The sequence below is a fragment of the Aedes aegypti genome, chromosome 1 (assembly GCF_002204515.2).
Source record: "Aedes aegypti strain LVP_AGWG chromosome 1, AaegL5.0 Primary Assembly, whole genome shotgun sequence".
Taxonomy (NCBI): Eukaryota; Metazoa; Arthropoda; class Insecta; order Diptera; family Culicidae; genus Aedes; species Aedes aegypti.
Genome location: NC_035107.1, coordinates 36,089,186 through 36,104,841, shown reverse-complemented (window position 1 = coordinate 36,104,841; position 15,656 = coordinate 36,089,186). Strand labels below are relative to the sequence as shown.

General features: G+C 40.7%; 1 protein-coding gene across 1 annotated transcript; it reads right to left on the bottom strand.

Annotated features, from left to right (window-relative positions):
- Window positions 1-3,634: 3,634 nt before the first annotated feature.
- On the bottom strand, window positions 3,635-14,469 carry LOC110673982 (pyruvate dehydrogenase [acetyl-transferring]-phosphatase 1, mitochondrial-like). Its single transcript, XM_021839423.1, has 4 exons — window positions 14,006-14,469; window positions 9,494-9,802; window positions 8,864-9,155; window positions 3,635-4,649 (listed from the first exon to the last, which is right to left on the bottom strand). Exons 1-4 carry the CDS (start codon window positions 14,132-14,134, stop codon window positions 3,973-3,975), a joined length of 1,407 nt encoding a protein of 468 aa, XP_021695115.1. The 5' UTR covers window positions 14,135-14,469; the 3' UTR covers window positions 3,635-3,972.
- Window positions 14,470-15,656: the final 1,187 nt, after the last annotated feature.

Sequence of the window (15,656 nt, the reverse complement as noted above, 5' to 3'; positions counted from 1 at the left end):
GATTTGACTATAGAAGATTTCGTTCTATCACTCAAGTGGTAAGCGCAATTGCTTGGTGTCGAAAACTTCGAAGGGGTTCCTAGCTGTTCTTGAACGCATTATTGCGGGACTTAGAAAAAAAAGGCTGTGATAATTATCATGTCGATCATACGGTCTTGGAAAAAATATTACATAGTTAGTTTGAACCTGATAAAAACCCGGCCTCACATACTGAGGGCTACTTTAACACAGTGCAGCTATTTAAAGTCCATACAAATTTGCACAATTGTTATCGGAGCTAGGAACTATTTGCCCCTCGGAATGATGAATACTAAAAAAATACGTTCGCTAAATGTTCAGAGTTGCTATACGCCATGTGCCAATCGCCGTTATTTGTTTAGAGCTAACATTTTTTTATGTTGTTCGACACGGCCATAACACGAATGGCCATTTTTCGTTCCTTGCCGTTTTCAAAGTCGACGTGTGTAGGCAGGCGAGCACATTTTAAAACAGTAGGGTAAACATAAATTTATCGGTTGTCGATATGCTTTGTATGAGGGGGATGGGTGCGGGTGGTCGAAACGTACATCCACGGCCCGCACATATTGTTTGTGACCTATAGCCTTAGGAAGGCTTCGGGATCGCATGGCAACGCGCATCATCGATATCGGAGCTTGTTTAATTATAGTTAGTTTTCTGCCGTGGAGAATAAACTGCAGGGAAAAAAGAGGGAATAAAAATCCTGCTTTCGACGGATCCTCGGGACAGCCCCTTTCAATTTTAATATTAATGAAATCGGACGTATTTCCCATGCATTTTAATTAGGATATATTTTTATGCAGCCCTGCCCTACCGTTGCACTAATGGCGCCAAGCTGGCCAAAAGTCATTTTTAATAGTTCACTCAGATATGAAAATAATGTTCCGCATGAGCATGAACATAGTTGACCGCACAATTCGATGTTGCTACTCCGTGATTGATCAGAACAATCGAAGTTGCAGAGATTTAATGAATGGAGCTGGTGATTAGCTAACCATTCTCAACGTGCTCAAATCGAGAGCTCAATCTTTAAAAGTCAATAACGGCGCCGGCCACGTCCTTACGGTCATCGTGGAATGGAAGGAATGTTAGTTAAACAACCATTGTTTCAAGAGTCCGAGGAACCTTCTGTATCTCCACAGTTATCGTGGAAAAGGTATTGGCTTAGTGGGATAAGGTAAGAATATGGGAGTGTCTAATGGTGATGCGATTCATGGTATAATCAGGCCTAACCGGATTCGCGATATTACTCTACAACCGAATTGTTCGACGAACAAACGTTCATCGCCCGCAAGAGCAAGCAACGCTCTCAGAGGATCAAACACTACTCTTCGAAATAATGTTCCGCATATGACACATAAACAGTTGTGGAATAATCCTTATAGAGTGTAGAGCTACTTGGGCACTTCCATAATTCACTTTGGCATTGGGGTTTCTCTCGGCCGAATCGTCTGAAACTTTGCAATAAGAAGCACTTGAATACGATGCATATTGTGGCCAAATATGAGCTCAGAAGCTTTCAAAAAACCTCATTGCCGAAATGAATCAAAAGTGCCAAGAATAGGATCCAGCTTCCTACTCTGTTTTCCGTATTCAGGGTTTGAAAAAAATGCGAATTTTAGCTGATACTTTTTCAGTTTGTACAAGATTATTTTCAGTTTTCTAACTTTAATTTCGGTTTCCAATTGCAATACCTTATGCAGATTATGCAGACATATAATGAAACAATAGATGTATTGAATATCTATCTATCTATATAAATCTATATAAATAAAAATAGAATTGTGTTTGTATGTCACGAAATAACATGAGAACGGATCAACGGATTGTCGTGAGTTTTTCACTGATGCACTCGACAAAGGATGTGACGTGATCGTGTGAGGAAAGCCTCCAGAATAATCAGAAAATTTGTAGAAGACTAATGTGCAATTTTGTATGGGAGATTACATAACTAGTTTAGTATGAATGTATCAAATGTGAATACTGTTGTGTCTACCTATCTCAAACGGTGTTCTTTATTTTACCTCAAGATTTTAGTATCATAATCTGGAGATTTATATTGATCATTGGGGCGAATTTGATAAGTCGTGGCCGGTAACGAACAGCAATTGGGTCCTAAAGCCCTGTCCCAATTTTAGCGCCAAACGCTTAAGTTTAGGCCAAAAACACATGTTTACTCAACTTTCTAATGTTTTCCGTTGGTTTAAGCCCAAAAATTTTTTTTTTTTTGATTTTGTCACATCCTTTGGCTTAAACTCAAATTTTGGGTGCATTTTGTTTTCCGTGTCCCTTACGAAATGTCAGATAGGCACAAACCCCAGTGGTCGAACTAAAACCCCTGTGGTGTTTTGTCGACTAAGCGAACGTCAAACATGATCAAAAGTGTCAAGGTTCATTTATGGACCAAATTTTTAAATTAAAGTTTAAACATGATATAGCCATTATTTGAGCGGGAAAAATTGCTAAAGTAATTACAGTAACATGCTTTTTCGTGTTATTAAATAAAAACAAGATTTCATTACAAATTTTAGGACCCAATTTCTTCCAAGGATACTTAATGCCTCGTCGGCATCACAGCTCCAAGTTTTCTAGTCTATAGATGTCTGATTTTTTAAAGTAAATTTTGCATAGAAATGTTCATTTTTTCGAAGATAGGCAATACTGTTGGAAAATTCAGTACCTAGGTACTCAAATAACGTGCTGATTTCAAGGAAAAATGGTTCATTTTATACGAATTATGCTGATTTCAAAAGTTTAACTTAACCCTTCGTCATGTTGAATCAACAAAATTGTTTGTTGCATAACAATCCAACAAGATTGTTGAAATAACAATCGGACTTTGACGTAGCAACAATCGTATTTTGTCGATCAACCCAGAGATTGTTTGATTCAACACACAAATTTGTTGAAAAACGGTATGTTTTGTTGAGCGTGTATGTAATTTTTTTAGTGTATTAATTTTCACAAACAAACTGTCAAATTTGCTAATTACTGGCATCATTTCAAGTGGAACAGTGAGTAATTATCGATTAAGTATTTTACAAGTTACTTTTCAGAAGCACCTTATGTTTTTAATGTTTGTACACGTTTACTCCAATTCGGATTTTTTTTATGTTTTCCATGCAGAACTGAATTGCCGCCTTTACTATGGGTTTGCCTTAAAATTATATTGCTCCCATGTCACCATCATAAGTAAGCGAACATTAGGAATCATAAAATTTTGAACAATATAAGCAGCTTGTTTAATTATTTATTAAATTATTTGTAACCCGAAATCGTAATCAATTACAATACACAATTGTTTATCCTGAAAGCACTGAAAAAATATCATTTTATGCAAGATTTGGTATTTAATGCTTTATAAACCTTTATAAGTCCGAATTATATTCCGTTTATGGCACCCGCGATTAGTTTTGGGTGCGTTGGTCACGTATGATGCATCAAAATACCGTTTAAAGCATGCTCCGCTACTAACTGCACATAAAGAATGCGAAAACCAACTCGAAATACATTTGTCCAGCTAGATTGAGTAAATACTCCATAGTGTGTTGTACGCGCCAGGTTATTAGGCGCCAAAGGCGATGTTGATTGTACCGGAATAAAAACTCGATTGGACTGTTTTTAATAAAATATCAATCTGCAGCGATGTTTTATTCTCATCAATCGTATTTATAATTATCTAAATAAAAAGTTTCGGTACCGGACAAAAACGAACAAAAAAAGAACTAAAAACACTTAAGAAAACAGATTCGAAAACACTATTGAAACGTCTGTATATCTGGTATCTTATGTTACCTGAACATCTATTATACATTGGGGCCCAACGCAGGCCGGGCCCTCCCCCTCCCCCTCAGCAAGCAACAACGATTCGACTTCCCTGACTATACCTCCTAAATGCTACACCGCAGCCGACTGCAATCCGTCGCAGGCTATCCGCGATCTCGGCATCTGCTGCTAGGTGGGGCAGTTTCTCAGGTATTCCGAATCGAAGTACACCACCGTGATGGTGATGTCGTCCCGGAACAACCGGACAATATCCTGCGGCAAAGACAGCATGTGGGACAGTTTCGAGTGCTCGACGCCGTACTCGGTTCCCCCGAGCGAGTTTCGGATCAGATGCGTGGCCGCATTCCGGTCCAGTGGCTTCTTCTGCAGCCCAGCCTTGCGGGTGCTCAACATCTGACTAATCTCGCCCAACGTGATTTCGTGCTTTGGCAGTTTCAGTGGCTGTAGGAAGGCTTTGCCGTGCATGTGCTCTCCAACCAGGTGGACGGTTTGCATGGGGCTCATCGTGTCCCACAGGCCGTCACTGGCCAATATCAGGAACTTGTCACGCGGCGTTAGAATGTGGTGGGTGATTTCCGGACAGGCGGTCAGATAGGGAGGGGTGAGATAGTACGGGGCGATCACCTGCTCGCCATATTGAGGAACTACTAGCTGCTCTAATTGCTCACGGGTCCATTTGTAGCGGAAGTCTCCCATCGCCCTGAGGGGAGCCAGCTGACCGAGAAGCCGTTCGCCACGGATCACCGTGTCCCGCTCGGTGGCCGGATGCTCGTTCAGCAATCGACGCACCTCGGCAACGTTGTCACTGTTGTGTTCGGTGGTGAGCTTTTTGGCCACCCATTGACCTGCAATATGAGATGGGAAACATTCTAGAATTGGATACTACTCGCAGAAAGTATGGAATCGCTTCACTGAGTATTGAAACACCTATTGGTGCGCTGGAAGGGAGCGGGCCATTTTGGAATGAGGTTGTTTGGCGTAAAGGACATTTGGTATAACGAAAATTCTGCATAACTTGAAGCATGTTTTAAAAAACCTTATCAAATTCCATCAGATATAATTCCATAGCTTTCTTCCAGAATTGTTTAAAAGATCCCTAAATATAAGGGGTGGTGACGGTAAATTGAACACTTTAAGATTAACTCTCTAAGCCCAGGGAGATACCTTTAATTTGAAATCGGTTTTTACTACGATCGATGGGATGCGTTAGACTTCCTGCGAGTGGGGTTTTCAAATCGGAAGTTCAGATCTAGACATATTTTTCAACCGGAAATAAGTGTTACATGTTTTACACCTCTAGCAACGAATCCAATAGTTAACGAAACCAATATTAAATTTATGTTTTAGTCATTTTCAGACTTTAAGTAACGGACCAATGCAAAAATACATCATTTTGGTTTATTTTCTTGCACGGGATCATCTCCTAATCCACCATCCATGCCAGATGTAATCGCCACAAGACCATCGTCATCGTTCGGTCCACCATTGGAATCGTCATCAGGGAAACCATGTTAGTCACTCGAATCATCGTCGAAGATTAGCTGTGGAAGTGGTAAACCGGGTAGGCCAGTGCTGTTAACATAACAGTCTTTATACTTGCCTGGCAGAACGTGCTCCCGTTCGCTGCGCCTTAACACCTTCGACCGAGGTGGTTCTGGAGATTGTCGCGAAGGGAGCACAGGGTCAGTCAATGTCGTCATCGCTTGAAACACGTTCTTCGAAGTCGTCATCTGTTTCCGCTTCGTCGTCGATCATCGAATCTTTTGGTTCCGCAACGGGCATCTCCGGTGCAGGGGATGAAACCGACTCCTCAAAGTCCAATCGAACGAAAGTTGTTGGTCCCCGCGCGAGACTCACGATGGTTGACTACTTCTTCAGATCGTACAGAGTTATCCTTTGGTTTCTTCATCGTAGCCCGTGAAAACGCATTTATGGGATTTGTGATCCCACTTGCGCCTCTTCTGCTTCGGAACTTGAAACATGGCTTTCGTCCCAAACACACGCGGATGTGAAAGGTTGGGTTTCCTTCCACTTCAGGCCTCCTCAGATGCCAGAGTGTGCCCACCAGTCGGAGATCGGTTGATGAGATACACTGCCGCCCAGAAGCCTTTCGATAAGTTGTCTTCGAATAGTAGACATAGTGCCATTTCTACTATCGTCCGGTAGGCGCGCTCCGCCAAGCCATTTTTCTGGGGCGTATACTCGTTCGTAGTCTCATGCAGGATACCTTCTCGCTGTAAGCAGAGGCGACTCGTAACCTCACTTTCTACCTGTTCTACGAATCAAAAAGTGCATAATTTGGCAAATTTGGATTATGAAGTAAATAAAAAATGATTGGAATAGTTCTTTTTAACAAATCTCTACTTATTAGACGCTAACTTGTTGAAGAAATTAAAAAATTTCTGTTCGTGGAGCAGGTAGATTTGAGGTTAGGGAATCGCCACTGGCTGTAAGTATTCTTGAAAACTTTTATTCAGGTATTCCTTACCATCTTTAGTCCGGATCGCTTTGAGCTTCTTGCCGCTTTGGCACTCCGCCATCGCGTGGAATCTCTTGAAGACCACAAATACTTCATCTTCTGGTTTTGGTTTCAGGAAGTACACGAACATACGCCTCGTTTTAACATCGATGAACGTGATGTAGAACCGATTACCGTCAATCGAGTTCGTTTCCATCGGACCGCTGATATCCGAATAGACTAGTTGCAAAACGTCCGCCGCACGGGATCCGTTCTTCGGAAATGGTAGCTTCGATTGCTTTCCCATTGGGCCGATCCGACAGTCTGCACTAGCGTCTTTATTCAGCACGATGCCGATTGCCAAACCACCAAGCTGGCTGGCTTCAGCTGGTTCGCAGTCGAAATTACCTGGTTCACGTACTCTTCCATCGAGCCACACGAATCCAGATCCGACTTGATAGGCATGTGGAGCAAGCCGATTTGCCGAGACAGCCCCTTGTCTTCAAACGCCGTTTCCAATTTTTCCCACGCCACGCGGGCCGATTCCGCGTCTTCGATGTAAACGTAGTTTACCGGATCCAGGATCAGCTTCAATCGGGCTTGAAGGTCCTTTTGTTTCTCTTCGACCGCTTCAAATGTTCCGTCTTAATTTTTCTTGAGTGTCACGGCTTCCCAGAGTCCTTCCAGCTGAAAAAAAGTTTTCGCTGCGAACTTCCAAGACGACCAGTTTTCTCGTCATGCCAATCGTTCGATTGGTGGGAGGCTTCAAGATCCGCCGGGACTTGAAGTTTTAGTCGATGACATTGTCTAATGCGACAGGCCTATAACCTGTAGAGAGTAGCTAAGACGTCTGTCTTTTGTAGTGGTTAAAAAGGAACTAATTTATTTCATAAAACTCTTACAGCTATCAATAACAAGGCTTGCTAAGATACTTCTTCAACAGTACGCTTTGGCGACATCTGGTTATTTCAGTCGCGTTAGATTGTACCGAGGCGGGCGTCGGTACCGTACATCGTTGATGACGGTAGTGGCCGGAGTCAATGTTAGCGCCACGATAGGTTCTGATGTCGATAATGTCGGAGAAGTGTCGTCCATCGATCAAAACGTGGTCGATTTGCAATTCTGTCTGCTGAGGTGATCTCCAGGTGTACCGATACGGGAGACTGTGCTGTAAATAGGTGCTACGAATGTCCATGTTCTTGGACGTCATTCCCGTTCGTCAGCCGGTGGGCGCTGAGCTTTCCAATCATCGGTCTGAACTCCTCCTGGCCAACTTGAGCGTTAAAATCTCCTATCTTGACGTCGTGGCTAGTGCAGCGTTCGTACTACGCGTAAAATGCGTCCTTGTCATCATCAGTACTTCCGCAGTGTGGGCTATGCACGTTGATTATGCTAAAGTTAAAGAATTGGCCTTTAATTCTCAACTTGCACATTCTTTCGTTGATCGGCCACCATACGATCATGCGCCTCTACATATCACCCATCACTATAAAAACTGTTCCCACCTCACGACTATTGCCTCAGCTCTTGAAGAAGATTCAATTTTAAGTGAATGAATAATAGTAGAATCAGCACTTATTAAACGTTTCCAAAGGTTCTCTATCGACTTGTCAACATTTTTTTGCAAATGAGATGAGATTTCCATCAAACAAATGTTTTTGTATAAACAGTTGTACAGTAGACGAACTAATGTATTAGTTTTTTGCACTTCAGCTATTTCCCAATGCTTAACATGAACATGATTAATAGCTGAATTCAACATCGATATATTATTCGAACGGTTGATCCAAAAGAGGCTAAAAAAACAATTAATAAACTCATTGTTCAGCAAGAAATAAGCCTTACAAAAGAAGTCACACCATAGCCAAATTTTCGAAAAATTGTTGGTATTAATGTTTAACAAATTATATTAATATATTAGAACCAATCATAACTAATGCTTTCTCAATACTTATTAAATAATTGTTCCTAAAATATTTTGAATCAGGCTTTTGATATAGGAATATTTTAAAAATCCTTAGGGGGAATTCTGCAGAACCTTCCGAGATATTTTTTTTTTAATTGCAGGAGTTTGTCCTTGAATTATTCATGAAAATAAAAATCTTGGAGACTCACTGGGAAAGATTTTTTTTTACTTTTTGGGGGATCTGTAGAAAGCTTGTAGAAAAATCTTCAGAAAAATCTTCGTAGAAGAACCTTTATAGTCCAATAAGTAATTTATAGACATATCTGAAGAAATTTGAAGAAAAACTAGGTAAAGCCACAGACAACAGATTTTCAAGGCCGATTACAAAACTGTGTAAGACAATAAACAGTCATTTTATATCGAAACACAAGTAGCAACACTGTGGTGGCGCTGTTATCGCTGAGTTCCCATGACGATGTGAGTGGTAAATATGAAACAGTTCAAGATACTTATATTCACCACTGATTGACGCAATTCGCTGTGTGGCGGCGCTAGTGATTGCAAGGAGTTTCTGTTTGAATATTTACACAGGTATTCAGCAAATTTTTGTTCTAGCATAAACATCTGTTATCTGTGGTAAAGCGATTCCATACTTTTGGCGGGTAGTGTATGCCACCTATCCGACCTTAACTCACCTGTATCGGTGACCGTTCCCAGCACGGCACTACAATCCCCAACGGAGGCGATGTGCAGGTGAGGTCCGTCGATATGTGCCACCAAAGCCACGGCACCACTCATGGCCACCGACATCGTCCTCAGACTGGGATGGTCGATCGCTTCCTTCGACAGATCCTGATCCAACCGCAAGAATGCATTCTCCAGCACCTGGTGCATCTGGAACCCTGCCAGCGTCGTGTTGAACAGCTCGTGGGCGAACAAGTTGAAACTCCGCTCGTATATGTCCTTGATTTCGCTGACGAACTCCAACTGAAAACCGAAAATTATCATTTAAACTTTTTTTTATAATGTAATGCACCTTCATCCCGGCTGGTCTCTTTTAAATGCGTCTCTAAAACAAAAATAATGGATAGTCTTTATAGTCTCTATACACAAATATTTGACAAGTTATTCTAGTATTCTTCCCAGATTCCTCGAGGAGTTATTTTCATATGTCTTCTAGGATATTTTCAAGAACTTCTCCAGAAATCACTTCACCAATTCCAGGAATTCAGGACCACCATTTCCTTGAGCACTCCAACGCTACTACTTCTAGTATTAGTCGCTACCAGCCTTTCTAATTATTTCGAATTGTAGAACACTCTTACCTTATCGTTATGGCAATTGATGAACGTGTGGCTCTGCGCTCCGTTTTTGACGTGCACCTTCAAATCGTCCGGCGGAACCAACGAGGCGGCGATGTACCGCATCAGCCGTTTGCTGATCACCTGCGAGCAAGCCGGACCCCCGTGCCCATCGAAGATTCCCAGCAGCAGGCCCGAGGTGTGCACGCAGGTTCCCTCCGTACGGGAGTCCTCGATGGGTGAGTTCGAAGCCAGCTGATTGGAGTCGTAGCACTTAACGGAACCACCCACAAAGTCCTGCGTGTGCTCATTGGCCCTGAGTATGCAATTGACCTGTAACAAAAATGCATCCAAAACTGAAAGCTTCCCTTATAATTTTGAGGAATTCAATTAGTAACATTTTTAGCTAGTTTTCCAAAGTTTCCTTCAGGTTTCACTCCGAAAATTTCGTCAGGAATTTATTTGACTTTTAACAACCTTCTCAATGCATTTCCTACAAGAATTTCGTTCAATACACCTTCAAGAGTTGAACCTGATTTTGTTTCTATACATAACCTCACACCCCTCAAAGATTTATTCACAAATTCCCCACGAAAATTCCTTCTGCAATACATCCAACGAACGAAATGTTAAAGATTCCCTTTCTAGACATATTCAATAATTGAAGCAGTAATTTCTCCATAAATATCAAACTGATTTCGTAGCACTACTTCCAAAATTGTCGGTCATTTCTCGTAAAATCTATTCTACAAGAATTCATCAAGAGATGACTCCTTTTATTTTGAAGAATCCATGATGATTTTACTTAAAAAAAATACTCGAGAATTGTGTGGAAGAACTGCATCAGTAATTCGTGGATGAAATTTTGGACAAAATCCTAAAACAAATCTGGCGAAACTATTGAACTAAATTGGGGAATTTGTTGAGAAAATCCTCGAAGAGTTTTTAATAGATTCAGTTTCGTAGCAATACCTGGGACAACTCGTAGTAGAATTCATGGAGGAATGTGCATGAAAATGACTGAACGAACTGGAAAACCCGGGACACGAACTCCTTGAGGAATTCTTGTGAGGTTTCCTGTACAAGTCTCCTGTAACGTACTTCTTCACAAATGCTCTGGAATAAACATTTGAGGATTTTGAAGGTAAAGCTTTTTGAGAACGTATTTATCAATTACCCTATCTTTCCCTCGACTTTGATCGACTATATCTTTACGAAAAAAGCGTTGTCATATAAAAAGTAATTAAAAAAACAATATTATAAAATGGCTAAATTTGCCGAACATAGTGTAATTAATTTTAGTTCTTTTTCAATAGTAAATCGATTGTTTATAAATAGTTTTTTTTTCTATTTGAACAGTTAGTTGACTATTGAATTATTCTGATAATGAAATCATATTCTATCTAGTAGTCATTGCTTAGTATTCATCTGATTCGATTTGTCTCAAGTTAATCGAAAATCAATGAAGCTCCGGAGCTACCATGGGAAAAAGAGGGTTCGAAAGGTCTGGGTCATTTGACATAACGTCATTTGGCATAACGGTCAGTGGTAATACACCTAAAATGGTTAGTCGCGTTCCTCCGATGTCCTTATAAACCTTTCCAGCATCAAAATTATTCATTTTCGATCGTTTTGTAAATTTTAAGTGTATCCGAGAAACAGGACTGCTTGTATCGAAGAGTGCTTATTCTACCGGATCAGTGTTTCGGTACTATTGTTCGCCTGAGTCATTTGTGCTCTCCCCGGCCCGCGTTAGTAGACTTGCTGTTGCTGTGCGAATAGAACAGCCAAATCGTTCAGCATGTGCGATATATTTATTAACACTGTCGAGTTTCGTTTCTCGACTGATGCGCCCCGGCCGTCGTGGCTTGAGATTGCCGAGTTTGTGAAGCAGTTACAAACTGATGTGTCCGATGTGGAAACCGTCTACAAGTTAACGGAGAATCGTAGCATATGCATCAAGTTAAAGACAGTCTGAATTCGCAATGTTAAGAGGCTTTGCGGGTAAATTCGGAACCAAAAAATTTCCAACATGCATCCGGGAAATCTGTGAGAGTTTGCATGGTGATCGTCACCGAGGACGACATTGTGGAAGTTATTGAAGAAGAAATACTTGAAGAGCCTTTGGAAGTCGAGAAGACTACATCCATCGGACGTATGGTATTCCAAATGCCACGCAACTGGTGAATAACTTTAACGCTGAATGGAAGAGCAGAAGAAAAAGCTAGCGGCAAGCCAGCGTCGAGCCCAGTTTGCCTCTTCAGGATCCGTCGACCGCGCCCCTCCGAAGAAAAGTTAACGCAAGGCTGATAGATAGCTAAATAAGATATTGTGGAATAATTCTTGTGTTCTCTAGATAATCGACTCCGCAAAGGTTTCAGAAACCGTATGAGCCTAACAAATAAACGATAGGTAAAAAAAAAGTATCTATCACGAACTCAGGCACTTCTAGTTGTAAAGGCATCGCTAAAATTTGTTTTTCTTACCAATATTGCCCAAAAGATGTTCTTCTAACCGTTTACGTAATTGGATTGAACTATCATATGATGAGAATGTTATCTTCATATTGGCAATCAATGTATTACCACATGGTAATTTGACATAACATATTTTAAAAGAAGGGATATCTGGTTACGCCAAATGGACATTATGCCAAACGACTATATGCTAAATATGCTCCCGTCAAAATATTTAAATTGGATTGAACAAACTACAATACAATAGCGTTTTCAAGATTATTAACAATGAGATTAACCTCTAAGCGCAGAAATTTGCAAAAAAAATTATTGCTACTATTGAAGCACTATGTCGGAAATTAGGCAGCATTGCAGAACTCAACTGTTGATGGAGGCATAATTGTTCCATGTTACAGAATTAACAATATGAAGCTTTTGTGACCAAATATGTGTTAACAACATAAAATTTTCATAACGTTGATGATCGCTAAGAAAATTTTAAGGTGTTAATACATATTTGCTGTTCGGGCGACTTTATAATTCGATTGATTTTTCATTCTTCCATAACGACAAATGGGAACCACATTTTTTTTCAATATTTTTTATAGAAGTTTTACTCTTTTTTTCTTTTTGAATTTGTGTCGAGATCCATAACTAATCTCACGCACCTTACAGGAGAGATATTTGTCATATTCTTTGTAAAATCGTAATTCGATGAGTTCTAAATTTCCGAAAACATCTTAAGCGAAATTTTAATAATTATAATTGAAATTCTATGATATACACTTGTCTGTTTTCTGATATTCTGAGCAATTTTTTTAGGAAGGTCTAGAAGTAGAAGCTCAAATAAATTGCGGGCAAAATTAGTGCTGGCTTTCAAGACCCTCAGCGTTGAAATTGCCTCCTCCTCACGTTTTTAAGACACATCAAAAGTTTAAGGTCATCGTCTATCATCACGGATCCGATGGGGGGTCTGTAGCCTTGAGGTTACGCTTCCGCTTCATAAGCGGAAGATCATGGGTTCGATTCCCAGCCCCTCCACAAAAAACCCGTCTAGCCACCAGAAGACGCCTCACGGAGCTCATCCATCCTCCGTCAGTATCAGATGGAGACTGAGACAAACTGACCCTCTTCGCAGGCAGCTAGCCTCACTAATAGCAGAGCTTTCTCCTACCTGCTCGGTGTGAGAGTTAAAGAGTAGGAGAGAGTAAAACTAGATGTAAATATAGATAAGTTGAAAATAGATCTGTATCGATAAAGCAGCTACAGATCAACTGAGTCCGGCACAGTAGTGGCCACGAGCACGGAGTGCCTTAAAAAAAAAAAATCCAAATTTTACTACACATTTTAGTATTGCAACGTTCCTTGCTTCAACAATGGAATTAGTGAAAGTTTCGAGACCATTGTCAATATCAAGATTTGTTTGCAAAGAAATTCTAACACCAAGATTACTATCGATATATGTTTTACATTTATTGTCGGCTCGAAAATAATTGAAAGTGGAGCTGATAGGATTGAGAATCGCTTCATGGGATATTTGAAATGAAACAGGGACATGATCAGAATCAAAATCAGCATGAGTAATCAGTTGGCTATAGAGATGACTTGAGTCGGTAAGGACCAAATCAATCGTAGAGGGGATTCTAGAAGAGGAAATACATGAAGGGCTATCAGGGTATTTAATTGACAAATGTCCTGAAGAGCACTCATCAAATAAAATTCTGCCGTTGTAATTGCTTCGCAAATTATTCCATGAGCGATGTTTCGCATTAAAGTAACCAATGACAATTTTTTAACCTATTGCAAGTCAATTTCCCCAAGTCAGTTTAAAGCAAAATAACTTGCTGCCCAGTGTATTGAAAAGGCAAATACACAGCAAAAAGTGACTAGTCAATCTTTGTTGCAAATATTAACTTGTTAGTAAGCAGGTCGAAAATAGTGAACGTCACTATAAAGTGACCCGCTACCAGCCCTGCCAATGTAAACATCGACCAGATCGACGTAAGAAACTCCAAACGAGGTTAGGTTCAGTTAACTATTTTCACCGATTCGAATTCCTTTTTAGCAATGCTACACTTACATCATATGGGGACAGCTTCGGAGGCCCGGACGGACGATAGTGGGATGCAGCCTGATGGAAACTTCGACGGCATACCGCTGCTAACAGGTGGCTCCTCTGCGCCACCAACTTTTGCACCAAATTGGTCATTATTTCTCTTCTACGCTGGAATCGGCTGGGAAAAAAATCCTCTCGGTCCCGGGTCGAATAACACCGTACCCTTCCCCCGAGGAACTGGCCGAACCCCCCGGCGTTAGTTCGTAGCAATCTGCACCGCACTTCACTTCAGTACCGCGGTTTTACATAATTTCACTGAATTTTCCGAGTTAAAGTGAGGGTTTTCCTGCAAAATTTTCGAGACCTTTCAGATGCAATTTTTCATATCACGGATGCGTAAAAGCTCGATAATCAACACACAGTTCGACCTCGGGCCGATCGCGAAAAAAAAAATCACAGCAACACGCACCCGACCCGACAGCTGTCAATGATGTGCACTGAAGCAAAAACACATCAGCGAGCACGCGAAAATATCGTGTGCTGCAAAAAGGGCGTAAGTGACATAATCGATTTCTCTTCATCGATCCTCATTTGAACCAAGGCGGGTCCAATTCTCTAAGGTGTCCTATAGGCCAGGGGAAGTGGTTCACCTAGAGTGAATTTATGTCAAAGAAAAAGTAGATTTTGTATGAGATTTGACAGAAAAATGAATGACAAGTTCATCCACTTCTCCTGGCCTATTATGCTCACTTCGTGGAGAAAACCAGACAGGGTAGGAGAGGAAGGGCTGGCCGTTTTGTTTACAAACATCTGAGACAGGTAGTCGAGAGATTGACTGAGGGTCTGTCTCAATTGGTGAATTATTGCGGCGCTTATATTAAATCCACATCCAGCGGCGGCGGTAACGCGCAGAAGATATGCGCGCATTTCAAACGCAACGTCAAAATTCAAGCAGGCTTGGATTTTTTTCGTCCTTCAATGACACAAATGTTTCAAATTTGCTAAATCTGAAACATTTGGTGATTTTCATTACCACTGCGACGGTATATCGACATTTTCAGATAATCGCATTACGTGGATTTATCTTGCAGAGCACAATAAACTGATATCGAACTTAAAAATGACAGTTTTCAAGAATTCAACCTTTAGCCTCAGAAAAGCTAACTCAAAAAGTTACTCCAAAGTGTAAAAACTTTCAGAGTAATCCCTGTAGAAAATACTGGAGAAAGTTGCGTAAGATTTCCTGAGGCAAATTTTGAACACTTTCTCGAAGCATACCTTGGAAAATCTCTGACTGAATTCCTGGAAAATTGTTCAGAAATCTTTGGAAAAATCACAAGAAAAGTTCCTTCAGCTTTTTCTCGAGCAACCTGAGAATGCATTCCTGGAGAAACTCACATAATTTTTTCTGGAGTCTCTAGATTTTTGCACCAGGGTTCAATGTAATAAGAAGAAGGCACATATGCATATGGCTTTCTTGACTATTTTGATTAAAATATAAATAAATAAATAAAAATAAACTTAAGAAAGCTACGATTGATAATAGAAACTTTATGGAAACTCGTATTAATATATTGACTGTCTACTGAAAGTCACTTGCTACCAGCCCTGTGATTGGATTTCGACATAGACCAATTGGCGAAGACAGTTCTTAGTTTAGTTTCAGAAGTTCCTA